The 13,481-nt window shown below is 56.8% G+C and overlaps 1 protein-coding gene across 1 annotated transcript in view; it reads right to left on the minus strand.

Moving 5' to 3' along the window:
• cpamd8 (C3 and PZP like alpha-2-macroglobulin domain containing 8) overlaps positions 1–13,481 on the minus strand; it is a 110,137-nt gene that overhangs the window by 91,176 nt on the left and 5,480 nt on the right. Inside the window, exons 2-7 of the mRNA XM_070861074.1 lie at positions 13,109–13,274; positions 11,786–11,838; positions 8,099–8,116; positions 7,386–7,440; positions 7,028–7,141; positions 1,966–2,050 (exon numbers count right to left, since the gene is read on the minus strand). Of these exons, the coding sequence (XP_070717175.1) occupies positions 1,966–2,050; positions 7,028–7,141; positions 7,386–7,440; positions 8,099–8,116; positions 11,786–11,838; positions 13,109–13,274 (491 nt within the window). The remainder of the gene's footprint in view (positions 1–1,965; positions 2,051–7,027; positions 7,142–7,385; positions 7,441–8,098; positions 8,117–11,785; positions 11,839–13,108; positions 13,275–13,481) is intronic.

Here is a 13,481-nt window from a genome sequence, read left to right on the forward strand (position 1 = left end):
CTTCCGTCGAGTGGTCGTCAGGTTGTGGGCGTCGCTGGTGAGGCCCACATTTAGTCTCCTTCAGTGCCCAGAGCTGTGGGGGGGGTGGGGGGGGGGGGGGGGGAAAAGAGCCCAGAACAAGGGGCAGGCCAGACTGTTCAGGGGTGATGTCAGGAAGCACTTCTTCACACAAAGGGCAGTGGGAATCTGGAACTCACTCCCCTAAAAGGCTGTGGATGCTGGGGGTCAATTTGAGCCTTCAAGACTGAGATTGACAGATTTTTTGTTGAGTCAGAGCATTGAGAGATACCGAGCAAAGGCGGGTATGTTGGGGGACAGATCAGTCATGATCTGATAGAATGGCGGAGCAGCCTCGAGGGGCTGAATGGGCCTCCTCCTGTTCCTATGTAACAGGCTCGAAGGGCTGAATGGCCTCCTCCTGTTCCTGTGTAACAGGCTCGAGGGGCTGAATGGGCCTCCTCCTGTTCCTATGTAACAGGCTCGAAGGGCTGAATGGCCTCCTCCTATTCCTGTGTAACAGGCTCGAGGGGCTGAATGGCCTCCTCCTGTTCCTGTGTAACAGGCTCGAGGGGCTGAATGGGCCTCCTCCTGTTCCTATGTAACAGGCTCGAAGGGCTGAATGGCCTCCTCCTGTTCCTGTGTAACAGGCTCGAGGGGCTGAATGGCCTCCTCTAGTTCCTGTGTAATAGGCTCGAGCGGCTGAATAGCCTCCTCTAGTTCCTGTGTAATAGGCTCGAGGGGCTGAATGGATGGGCCTCCTCCTGTTCCTGTGTAACAGACTCGAGGGGCTGAATGGCCTCCTCCTGTTGCCGCTCCTGGCGCACCTTTCTACACTCCGTATTGAGCCAGGGGTCTCTGGGGTTGATGGTGATCGAAGAGTGAACTGGGCCGAGATGTAACAGCCTTTGGTGATCCACAATCCGGCTGCTGAAGACCCACAGCCCCTCCAGTCAGCACCTCCCTGGACAGCACACCCCAGATTGTGAATTAACATACAGGAATCATGCGTTAGACCCTCCCTAGGACACTTCACCATGGCCTGACCTCAGACTCAATTAGAAAAATAGCAAACAATTAACAATAAGGCAGGAAGAGAGTTTCCATCATTTACCTGTCCCTGCGACGAATGCACCGGCGAAGTTATACAATTACCCAGGTGGCAAATTCTACCCCGACAGTGAGAAGCACGGTCGTACATTGCTCATTGTGTTAGAATTTCATTATTTTAATAATCCAAATAGATTCTCAAATATCTGCTGAACATTTCCCTCGGCGTGAGACTCCTGTTTTCTAAAGTACTCTCGCTCCTTCTCTGCCAAGGCTGCATGGTGCTGACAGGCCGAGTAGGCCTCAAGCCTCCCAGTGGCAGTACTCTGCAGCCAGGCCCCGAGCTCTTGAGAGCGGTTGGGGAATGACTCGGCCCAGCCTGCGGCAGGCAACCACCTCAGAACAGCAGCAGTGCCGAGGGGGCGCCTGAGCATGGGGGGGGGGGGGGGGAAATGAACAACAGGGGGGGTAGCCCCCCCCCCCACCCGGCTTGAGGTGTGCGGCTCCCCCCCACCCACAGAGCCGGGATGGAGGGGCTGCAAGCGATCAGACTATCGGAGTCTGCACATCTAGAAAGGGGAGCGGGATTTCTGTTACCATGGCAACAGCCAGGCCCTGGGTTGCCGGCGCAATCTGAAGGCCAAGTCCCGACAGGGCAACGTGTTTGGCCAGGGCTGGGGGCACAGAGTTTTTGGTAGGAATCTGCTGAACAGCGAGGAGCGAAGAGGCCGAGGCTCGCGGCGGGCTTTATCTCAGCCTCCCAGCGCTGCGGGGAACCAACTATGTCCCCTCGTGTGTGTGTGTGTGTGGGGTGGGGGGCGGGTATAGTGAAGACAAGGAATCCAGAAGGTGGTGCCAGCAACTGCAGGCACCAAGAAACAGGAGGCTGTTTTGCACTGGGCAAGGTGCCCACCTTACCTGGCTCGGACCGTTCCCTCCTCGCACCTGCTCAGGTCCAGGATGTACTTGGGCGCATCGATGGTCAACTCAAACTTCGGTAACACTACACCCAGAAATAAAGATGGTCATTCCTGTCAGGACAAGACTTGGCTCAAACATAAACCTTTTTACACAGTTAAATAACGTAGCACCCACTCCCAGTAAAGGAACCCGTTCATGGTTTACTCGGGAATATTATTCACTGGCAATCACGGCCATTCATAGAATCTCACAGCACAGGAGAACATTGGGCCCATCGAGCCTGTGCCGGCTCTGTGACAGAGCGATCCAATCAGTCCCACTCCCCCTGCCCTTTCCCTACAGCCCGGAAAATGTTTCCCCTTCGAGTACTTATCCCATTCCCATTTGAAAGTCACTATTGAATCTGCTCCCACCGCCTTTTCAGGCAGCGCATTCCCGATCACAACAACTCGCTGCGTAAAAACATTCTCCCCCTCTGGTTTTTTTGCCGATTATCGTCAATCTGTGTCCATTTGGTTACCGACCCTCCTGCCCCTAGAAAGTTTCTCCTTATTTACTCTGTACAAACCCCTCGTGATTATCAACAGCTCGAATGTATATTCCAAGCACGGCAAGCGATGCGGTGAATTCGGCAATGACCTTTCACCTTTGCCACCCAGATCTGAATCCAGCCCCGTGACGGCTCTACAATCCTCGGAGGGTGAAGCAGCCGTTCCCGCCCAGTCCAACTGGGCACTACCCAGAGACTGGCCCCGACCCGCGCCACATGGCAAGAGGCTGATAATAATCTCATTCACACGGAGATTGAGGTCAGAGCCGAATGCATGCCGGGACAGTGTAGAGGGAGCTTTACTCTGTATCTAACCAGTGCTGTACCTGCCCTGGGAGTGTTTGATGGGGCAGTGTAGAGGGAGCTTTACTCTGTATCTAACCCGTGCTGTACCTGCCCTGGGAGTGTTTGATGGGACAGTGTAGAGGGAGCTTTACTCTGTATCTAACCCGTGCTGTACCTGCCCTGGGAGTGTTTGATGGGACAGTGTAGAGGGAGCTTTACTCTGTATCTAACCCGTGCTGTACCTGCCCTGGGAGTGTTTGATGGGACAGTGTAGAGGGAGCTTTACTCTGTATCTAACCCCGTGCTGTACCTGCCCTGGGAGTGTTTGATGGGACAGTGTAGAGGGAGCTTTACTCTGTATCTAACCCCGTGCTGTACCTGCCCTGGGAGTGTTTGATGGGACAGTGTAGAGGGAGCTTTACTCTGTATCTAATCCCGTGCTGTACCTGCCCTGGGAGTGTTTGATGGGACAGTGTAGAGGGAGCTTTACTCTGTATCTAACCAGTGCTGTACCTGCCCTGGGAGTGTTTGATGGGACAGTGTAGAGGGAGCTTTACTCTGTATCTAACCCCGTGCTGTACCTGCCCTGGGAGTGTTTGATGGGACAGTGTAGAGGGAGCTTTACTCTATATCTAACCCGTGCTGTACCTGCCCTGGGAGTGTTTGATGGGACAGTGTAGAGGGAGCTTTACTCTGTATCTAACCCCGTGCTGTACCTGCCCTGGGAGTGTTTGATGGGACAGTGTAGAGGGAGCGTTACTCTGTATCTAGCCAGTGCTGTACCTGTCCTGGGAGTGTTTGATGGGACAGTGTAGAGGGAGCTTTACTCTGTATCTAACCCGTGCTGTACCTGCCCTGGGAGTGTTTGATGGGACAGTGTAGAGGGAGCTTTACTCTGTATCTAACCCGTGCTGTACCTGCCCTGGGAGTGTTTGATGGGACAGTGTACAACGCTCTCCCAGTACTGCCCCTCTGACAATACATATAAAAAGAGATTACAGAGATAGGGAAGGGTGAGACCATGGAGGGATTTGAACACAAGGGTGGGAATTTTAAAACTGAGGTGTTGCCGGAGTGGGAGCCAATGTAGGTCAACGATCACAGGAGTGATGGGTGAGCGGGACTCGGTGCGAGTTAGGACACGGGGACAGCGAGCACAGGGGGTGATGGGTGAGCGGGACTCGGTGCGAGTTAGGACACGGGGACAGCGAGCACAGGGGGTAATGGGTGAGCGGGACTCGGTGCGAGTTAGGACACGGGCTGCAGAGTTTTGGATCACCTCAAGGCAGAAGGTCGGTGGAGAGAAGATGGGGTGAATCGGGAAGTGGTTAAATGAGTTAAATGTGTTTGGATTTTGTACAAAGAGGTCGATGGGGGGGGGGGGGGGGAGAAAGAGGTGGTATGTGCCCCTCCCCCGGGGACGAACCAACACTCCTGTGTCCCAGAGAGGGAACCATGGCCGAGCAGCCCTGGGCTGTGCTTTCATTCAATCAGTTCCTGGCTGGGCACCAAAGGGTTAAACTCCTTCCCACCCTTCAGTTACCGACTGCAATCTGGAATCATTCCTCACGCAAATCGTTTGGACTGCTTGACCCAAATTCCTGGCATAACTTGCATACCTTGCAGAGGAGCGAGAGAGAGGGAGAGGGAGAGAGAGAGAGAGCGAAGGGGGGGGACCCGGAGAGAGAGAGAGAGCGAGGGGGGGGACCCGGAGAGCGAGAGAGAGCGAGGGGGGGGACCCGGAGAGAGAGAGAGAGAGAGCGAGGGGGGGGGGGACCCGGAGAGAGAGAGAGAGAGCGAGGGGGGGGGGACCCGGAGAGAGAGAGAGAGAGCGAGGGGGGGGACCCGGAGAGAGAGCGAGCGAGGGGGGGGACCCGGAGAGAGAGAGAGAGAGCGAGGGGGGGAACCCGGAGAGAGCGAGGGGAGGGGGGATAGAGAGAGCGAGGGGAGGGGGGGATAGAGAGAGCGAGGGGAGGGGGGGATAGAGAGAGCGAGGGGAGGGGGGGATAGAGAGAGCGAGGGGAGGGGAGGGGGGGATAGAGAGAGCGAGGGGAGGGGGGATAGAGAGAGAGAGATGGGAAAGGGAGAGAGAGAGATGGGAAAGGGAGAGAGAGAGATGGGAAAGGGAGAGAGAGAGATGGGAAAGGGAGAGAGAGAGATGGGAAAGGGAGAGAGAGATGGGAAAGGGAGAGAGAGAGATGGGAAAGGGAGAGAGAGAGATGGGAAAGGGAGAGAGAGAGATGGGAAAGGGAGAGAGAGAGATGGGAAAGGGAGAGAGAGAGATGGGAAAGGGAGAGAGAGAGATGGGAAAGGGAGAGAGAGAGATGGGAAAGGGAGAGAGAGAGATGGGAAAGGGAGAGAGAGAGATGGGAAAGGGAGAGAGAGAGATGGGAAAGGGAGAGAGAGAGATGGGAAAGGGAGAGAGAGAGATGGGAAAGGGAGAGAGAGAGATGGGAAAGGGAGAGAGAGAGATGGGAAAGGGAGAGAGAGAGATGGGAAAGGGAGAGAGAGAGATGGGAAAGGGAGAGAGAGAGATGGGAAAGGGAGAGAGAGAGATGGGAAAGGGAGAGAGAGAGATGGGAAAGGGAGAGAGAGAGATGGGAAAGGGAGAGAGAGAGATGGGAAAGGGAGAGAGAGAGATGGGAAAGGGAGAGAGAGAGATGGGAAAGGGAGAGAGAGAGATGGGAAAGGGAGAGAGAGAGATGGGAAAGGGAGAGAGAGAGATGGGAAAGGGAGAGAGAGAGATGGGAAAGGGAGAGAGAGAGATGGGAAAGGGAGAGAGAGAGATGGGAAAGGGAGAGAGAGAGATGGGAAAGGGAGAGAGAGAGATGGGAAAGGGAGAGAGAGATGGGAAAGGGAGAGAGAGATGGGAAAGGGAGAGAGAGATGGGAAAGGGAGAGAGAGATGGGAAAGGGAGAGAGAGATGGGAAAGGGAGAGAGAGATGGGAAAGGAAGAGAGAGATGGGAAAGGGAGAGAGAGATGGAAAAGGGAGAGAGAGATGGAAAAGGGAGAGAGAGAGATGGAAAAGGGAGAGAGAGATGGAAAAGGGAGAGAGAGATGGAAAAGGGAGAGAGAGATGGAAAAGGGAGAGAGAGATGGAAAAGGGAGAGAGAGATGGAAAAGGGAGAGAGAGATGGAAAAGGGAGAGAGAGGGAGACACTGGAGAGGTGGAGAAGTTTAGGGAGGGAATTCCAGAGCTTAGGGCCCAGGCAGCTGAAGGCACGGCCGCCAATGGTGGAGCGATGGGAATCGGGGTACACAAGCGGGCAGAATTGGAGGAGCGCAGAGGGGATTACAGAGATAGGGAGGGGTGTAGGGCCGGAGGGGGTTACAGAGATAGGGAGGGGTGTAGGGCCGGAGGGGGTTACAGAGATAGGGAGGGGTGTAGGGCCGGAGGGGGTTACAGAGATAGGGAGGGGTGTAGGGCCGGAGGGGGTTACAGAGATAGGGAGGGAGATTGAGGGGCACAGAGCGATTGAAAACCAGGATGGGAATTTTAAAATCGAGCATCGAGCAAGGAATGGCAGCACTGGTTACAATGGGCAGCACCAAGGGAGGGTGTAGTGTGCGGGCCGAGGGGAGCGATCACAGACGCAGGTCGTTCGGCAAAGGTCCGCGCCGGTCAGTGGGATGGCCCCACAAGGTCGCTGTTAATCGGGATTTGGAGTCCAATCAGCTCCGGCCTGGTTCCTGCCCCCAGACTCAATGCAGCCAATGAGCAAAGCCTCCTCCGCCACACCCACCCCCCACCCCACCGCATTATACGCACAGCATTTGGTTACCAGGACAACACACTTTTAATGAATTAACGACAGGCTGTGCCTCTTGGGTAAAAAACCTGCCAAAATAAGTCGGACTCTTGATAGAAGAATGTTACTGCAGTTATGTTTATCTTGGCGCTCCCAGTCCCACTCTGGCACTGCCGGCTGTGAGTCAGGAATTCCCTGCTCTACGATCACTTGCTCCCTGGACTATCGGGGCAGCACGGAGATATCATGTACCTCAATCCCCCGGGAACCCCGCACAACACACACATCAAATAGACCAACGGGGGATGATTCAATTCAGCCCTGACCACCCGTGGGCGGTCCCACGTACATGCCGACCGTCTGTGTGTGGCTCAGTGACATGTCCTCCAGCCTCAGCGCAAGTTGCGATATTTGCATTGACCGTTCACCGAGGGGGAGGGGCGGAGCTCAGTAGACATCGCGTGCGACACTCACCGTATTTCTGAACCTCGAAGGTTGCGTTGTAGGTATAACCCTGCAGCTCGATGAAGATGATCCACTGGCCAAGCACGGGCTGGTCTGACAGCGGGAAGCTCATGTTCACAATCCCTGAGGGCAAGCAGAGAGCAGCTGGTTATCCCGGGGGGCAGGGGGACGAGAGCGGAGGGGGGGGTGGAACAAAGATAAGGGCAGAGAGGGAACTATAAGGTGACAAAAGGGCTTTTTTGTTAATGGGTTGTGTTGTGATCAGGAGCTGGGAAAGTGGATATAAATCGAAAATTTAACGTGTTACTGGATTGTGTTATATGGGAATGTCAGAGCAGGGACAGGTTGTTGCGATCTCCACACTTACCACAACACACAGGCTTCAGGTCGTTCCATTGGATCATCCGAGAGCCTCGTGGATCCTGAGAGAAAAAGAGAGAGAGTGGGAATGTCAGCGACATCGGCGTCACGGGTAACTGAGCCCGAGGGAGATCATTGGCCCAACCATTATCTGCAGCCAACCATTATTGGAACCACATCCATTTCTGTGTCTTGTGATTCCCCCCGCACGCTCGGTGGCTGCGATTCCCCTGCATGGTGACGGGATGTGGGATCGTACCTTCAATTCCCTCACAGTTGGGTTTCGGAGTTGAATGGTGGTGCTGTGAGCGGTTATCTATTTTAACCGTGCCCTTCCCCAGGGAGAGGGCGGGAGAGAGAGAGAGAGAGAGAGAGAGAGAGAGAGAGAGGGAAGGGAAAGATGCTGTGGTCTGTGCAAAGTCCTGGGTCACAGACTGGATATTGTTGGTCTACAGTAACCGCTGCCTGTACAGAAAGAAAAGCAAGTGTGTGAGAGGCAGAGAGAGTGATGGACAGACTGTGGGAGACAGAGGCAGAGAGAGAGAGAGAGAGAGAGGAGAATTATGAAAGCAATGCAGAGCACGAGTGTGACAGAGGGAAAACAAGACAGTGGGAGACAGATTCCCGCTAAACCACAACACAGAGAGTCGTAAACATCCCGGAGTGACTCGCCCCCACCCCCCCGGCAGTATTTGGATGATCAATGACTTGGGTACTCACCACAATGTAAGCCTCGACCTGCGAGAGAGAGAGAGAGAGAGAGAGAGAACAAAGTTTGAGTCACAGTGTTGCTGAACGAGCTGCTTCAGGGATCCCCCCAGGTTAGTGTGAGGGGCCGGACCCCCGGGTTAGTGTGAGGGGCCGGACCCCCGGGTTAGTGTGAGGGGCCGGACCCCTGGGTTAGTGTGAGGGGCCGGACCCCTGGGTTAGTGTGAGGGTCAGTCACTGCTGGAAAAGCTCAGGGTATCGAGGCCCAGAGCCCCGGGGCCCATGGAGCTCGCAGGTTGCAGCCCAACCCCACCTTCCCATTCATTCCCAAATACTCACCTCACCGGTCCTCACGGATCGTATCTCTCCACCGGCCGTGTCCAAATCCCAGCCCACAAACTACAGCGAGTGAGAAACAGCGAGAGACAGGAGTCCTTCCCTCCCTCCCTCCCTCCCTCCCTCCCTCCCTCACCGTCTCTCGGCTCAGTCAAAGTGACCATGAAGCTGTCGCATTGTTGTAAAACCCACCTAGGTCACAAATGTCCCTGTAGGGAAGGATAGGTGCTGCCCTTCCCCGGTCTGGGCCTACACGTGACTCCAATCCCACACCTACATGGTTGCACTGCTCTCGGTATCAAACCTGCGACAAAGGTGACCACACGGACCGCAGGTTCCAGGAGGCGACACAGTCAGCCGGCTCGGGACTCCTGGACCCCGGCAATCGATGGGCCTTGCCGAGAGTGAGGAAAAAATCAATACAGGCCGAATCTCCCACGTCCAGATCCGCCCCTCGCCCATATAATCATCCTCCTCCTCCTCCTCCTCCTCCTCCTCCTCCTCCTCCTCCTCCTCCTCCTCCTCCTCCTCACGCAGCCACAATCCTCGGACCAGCCCCTCCCCCACTGCGCTCCCTCGGGGGGCCCCTCCCCCACAGCGCCCCCTCGCGGGGGGCCCCTCCCCCACAGCGCCCCCTCGCGGGGGCCCCTCCCCCACAGCGCCCCCTCGCGGGGGGCCCCTCCCCCACAGCGCCCCCTCGCGGGGGGCCCCTCCCCCACAGCGCCCCCTCGCGGGGGGCCCCTCCCCCACAGCGCCCCCTTGAGGTTTCGGGCTGGCTAGGAGGCCCCCTGCACACTGATTGGCTGACTGACTGTCGGTCCAGCCAATCAGCGCACACACATACTTACCCCAGCAACAGCATTTAAAGGCGCAGTCCACCAAAACATGTGACTTCCCCTCATCCGGCAAAATCCCTGGTTCGGGACAGGCCGGGTCCCGAGGGTCCCGGATCAGGGAGGTTCAACCTGTACTGCATCTGTTCAACTTTGACCCCAAATTATCAACAAATTTACTGTCGAAAGACCACAAACCACAAGACCAGGAATGAAGCTTTCTGTATTTATTAACACCCTGAGCCAAGGTTGCAATGCCAAAACCGTCGGCAAAACGTGCAATCTGAGAGAACCGAGATGATTGGTTCGAGAGGAGCCAACACAAATCCAACTTCACGGGGGTGGGGGGGGAGGGGTGAACGGGCTGGGGGGGGAGGGGTGAACGGGCTGAGGGGAGAGGGCCGGGAGTCTGTGAGAAGCCCGAGGTTTAACAGGGGCAGCCTGGTCCCAATCCTGACAAGACCAGGCCCTCAATTACTCTCTCAGATATTCAGTGCACATGCCGGGGTGGGGGGGGGGAGGTGAAGAGACATCTGGAGCTCGTTCCAACAAGCCCAACTCCACAATCCCAGTCTCCCCTGCGCCTAACCCTATATCACGGTACAGCTCTCACTCACACCGTGGATTCAGGGACTCGCTGGGTGAGTGAGACAGCTCGGATCCAACTAACCTCAGCTCTCTTCCGACAGGGAGCGGGGAAACCAGACCGGTCTCAGATGACGAAACAGGCTTGAGGGGCTGAACGGCCTGCTTCTCCTCCCACGTTCCTGCTCCTGATCACCATCCAATGACCCACACTGGGCCCCGATCACTATCCAATGACCCACACTGGGTCCCGATCGCTATCCAATGACCCACACTGGGCCCCGATCACTATCCAATGACCCACACTGGGCCCCGATCGCTATCCAATGACCCACACTGGGCCCCGATCGCTATCCAATGACCCACACTGGGTCCCGATCGCTATCCAATGACGCACACTGGGTCTCGATCACTATCCAATGACCCACACTGGGCCCCGATCACTATCCAATGACCCACACTGGGCCCCGATCACTATCCAATGACCCACACTGGGCCCCGATCCCTATCCAATGACTTATACTGGGCCCCGATCCCTATCCAATGACCCACACTGGGCCCCGATCGCTATCCAATGACCCACACTGGGCCCCGATCACTATCCAATGACCCACACTGGGCCCCGATCACTATCCAATGACCCACACTGGGCCCCGATCACTATCCAATGACCCACACTGGGCCCCGATCACTATCCAATGACGCACACTGGGTCTCGATCACTATCCAATGACCCACACTGGGTCTCGATCACTATCCAATGACCCACACTGGGCCCCGATCACTATCCAATGACCCACACTGGGCCCCGATCGCTATCCAATGACCCACACTGGGTCCCAATCGCTATCCAATGACCCACACTGGGCCCCGATCGCTATCCAATGACCCACACTGGGTCCCGATCGCTATCCAATGACCCACACTGGGCCCCGATCACTATCCAATGACCCACACTGGGCCCCGATCGCTATCCAATGACCCACACTGGGTCCCGATCGCTATCCAATGACCCACACTGGGCCCCGATCACTATCCAATGACCCACACTGGGTCCCGATCGCTATCCAATGACCCACACTGGGTCCCGATCACTATCCAATGACCCACACTGGGCCCCGATCACTATCCAATGACCCACACTGGGTCCCGATCACTATCTGACCCACACTGGGCCCCGATCGCTATCCAATGACCCACACTGGGCCCCGATCCCTATCCAATGACTTATACTGGGCCCCGATCCCTATCCAATGACCCACACTGGGTCCCGATCACTATCCAATGACCCACACTGGGTCCCGATCACTATCCAATGACCCACACTGGGCCCCGATCACTATCCAATGACCCACACTGGGCCCCGATCACTATCCAATGACCCACACTGGGCCCCGATCACTATCCAATGACCCACACTGGGTCCCGATCACTATCCAATGACTTATACTGGGCCCCGATCACTATCCAATGACCCACACTGGGCCCCGATCACTATCCAATGACTTATACTGGGCCCCGATCACTATCCAATGACCCACACTGGGCCCCGATCACTATCCAATGACTTATACTGGGCCCCGATCACTATCCAATGACCCACACTGGGCCCCGATCACTATCCAATGACTTATACTGGGCCCCGATCACTATCCAATGACCCACACTGGGCCCCGATCACTATCCAATGACTTATACTGGGCCCCGATCACTATCCAATGACCCACACTGGGTCCCGATCACTATCCAATGACCCACACTGGGCCCCGATCACTATCCAATGACCCACACTGGGTCCCGATCACTATCTGACCCACACTGGGCCCCGATCGCTATCCAATGACCCACACTGGGCCCCGATCGCTATCCAATGACCCTCACTGCTACTTAATCATTGAACTGTGTGACACCAGAAACTGGCAGAGACATGAGCAAGAAATCTTACCTTCTGATTGGTGGGTCGCAGGTCAGGGGTGACGGTGAAGACGTTTATCAGCACTGTGAGTGGGACAGAGGGACAAGGGAACAGTGAATGAAAGCACAGGATTCCCACGCAGGTTTAATCTTTGCTTTTATTTTTTTTTTTTAAGAACCTGTGATTCTATTAAAAACAGTGCGGTGCTCCCTCAGTACTGCCCCTCCGACAGTGCGGCGCTCCCTCAGTACTGCCCCTCCGACAGTGCAGCGCTCCCTCAGTATTGCCCCTCCGACAGTGCGGTGCTCCCTCAGCACTGCCCCTCCGACAGTGCGGCGCTCCCTCAGTACTGCCCCTCCGACAGTGCGGCGCTCCCTCAGTATTGCCCCTCCGACAGTGCGGCGCTCCCTCAGTACTGCCCCTCCGACGGTGCAGGGCTCCCTCAGTACTGCCCCTCCAACAGTGCAGCGCTCCCTCAGTACTGCCCCTCCGACGGTGCAGGGCTCCCTCAGTACCGCCCCTCCAACAATGCAGCATCCCTCAGAACTGCCCCTCCGACAGTGTGGCGCTCCCTCAGTACTGCACCTCCGACAGTGTGGCGCTCCCTCAGTACTGCCCCTCCGACAGTGTGGCGCTCCCTCAGTACTGCCCCTCCGACAGTGCGGCACTCCCTCAGTACTGCCCCTCCGACAGTGCGGTGCTCCCTCAGTACTGCCCCTCCGACAGTGCGGCACTCCCTCAGTACTGCCCCTCCGACAGTGTGGCGCTCCCTCAGTACTGCCCCTCCGACAGTGCGGCACTCCCTCAGTACTGCCCCTCCGACAGTGCGGCACTCCCTCAGTACTGCCCCTCCGACAGTGTGGCACTCCCTCAGTACTGCCCCTCCGACAGTGTGGCACTCCCTCAGTACTGCACCTCCGACAGTGTGGCGCTCCCTCAGAACTGCCCCTCCGACAGTGTGGCACTCCCTCAGTACTGCACCTCCGACAGTGTGGCGCTCCCTCAGTACTGCCCCTCCGACAGAGTGGCGCTCCCTCAGTGCAGCGCTCCCTCAGTACTGCCCCTCCGACAGTGCAGCGCTCCCTCAGTACTGCCCCTCCGACGGTGCAGGGCTCCCTCAGTACCGCCCCTCCAACAATGCAGCATCCCTCAGAACTGCCCCTCCGACAGAGTGGCGCTCCCTCAGTGCAGCGCTCCCTCAGTACTGCCCCTCCGACAGTGCGGCGCTCCCTCAGTACTGCCCCTCCGACAGTGTGGCGCTCCCTCAGTACTGCCCCTCCGACAGTGTGGCGCTCCCTCAGTGCCAGCAGCCCATGCAGCGGGTAAGCCCCAGGTGGGTGGAGTACCGTGTACCTTTCTGCTTTGGTTTGTAGACGGGTTTGTCTGTCTGGATAAACACCGAAGACCCCTTGGAGTCGATGGTAACGGTTGTGAAATTGTGAAAAATGTAGCCATCATCGGCGAGATGCCGATTGCCCCAAACCTTTAACTGAGCCTGGCCACTGACCCCTGGCGGCACCTGGGAGACAAAGGGAAGAGATTAGAGGAGAGGAGGTGATTGTAAACCACATTACAGCCCCCACCCCGCCCCGAGATCCCGACACACATCGACACTTCCCCCAGACACTGACTGTCGCTGGGACAGTGGGGGAGGATGTGATGGTCTCACTGACTGGGCTTGCACCTGGACTGTGGCCACCCGAGAGGTCACAGAGCACGACCGGCA

This window comes from Pristiophorus japonicus, chromosome 18, assembly GCF_044704955.1.
Source record: "Pristiophorus japonicus isolate sPriJap1 chromosome 18, sPriJap1.hap1, whole genome shotgun sequence".
Classification (NCBI taxonomy): domain Eukaryota; kingdom Metazoa; phylum Chordata; class Chondrichthyes; family Pristiophoridae; genus Pristiophorus; species Pristiophorus japonicus.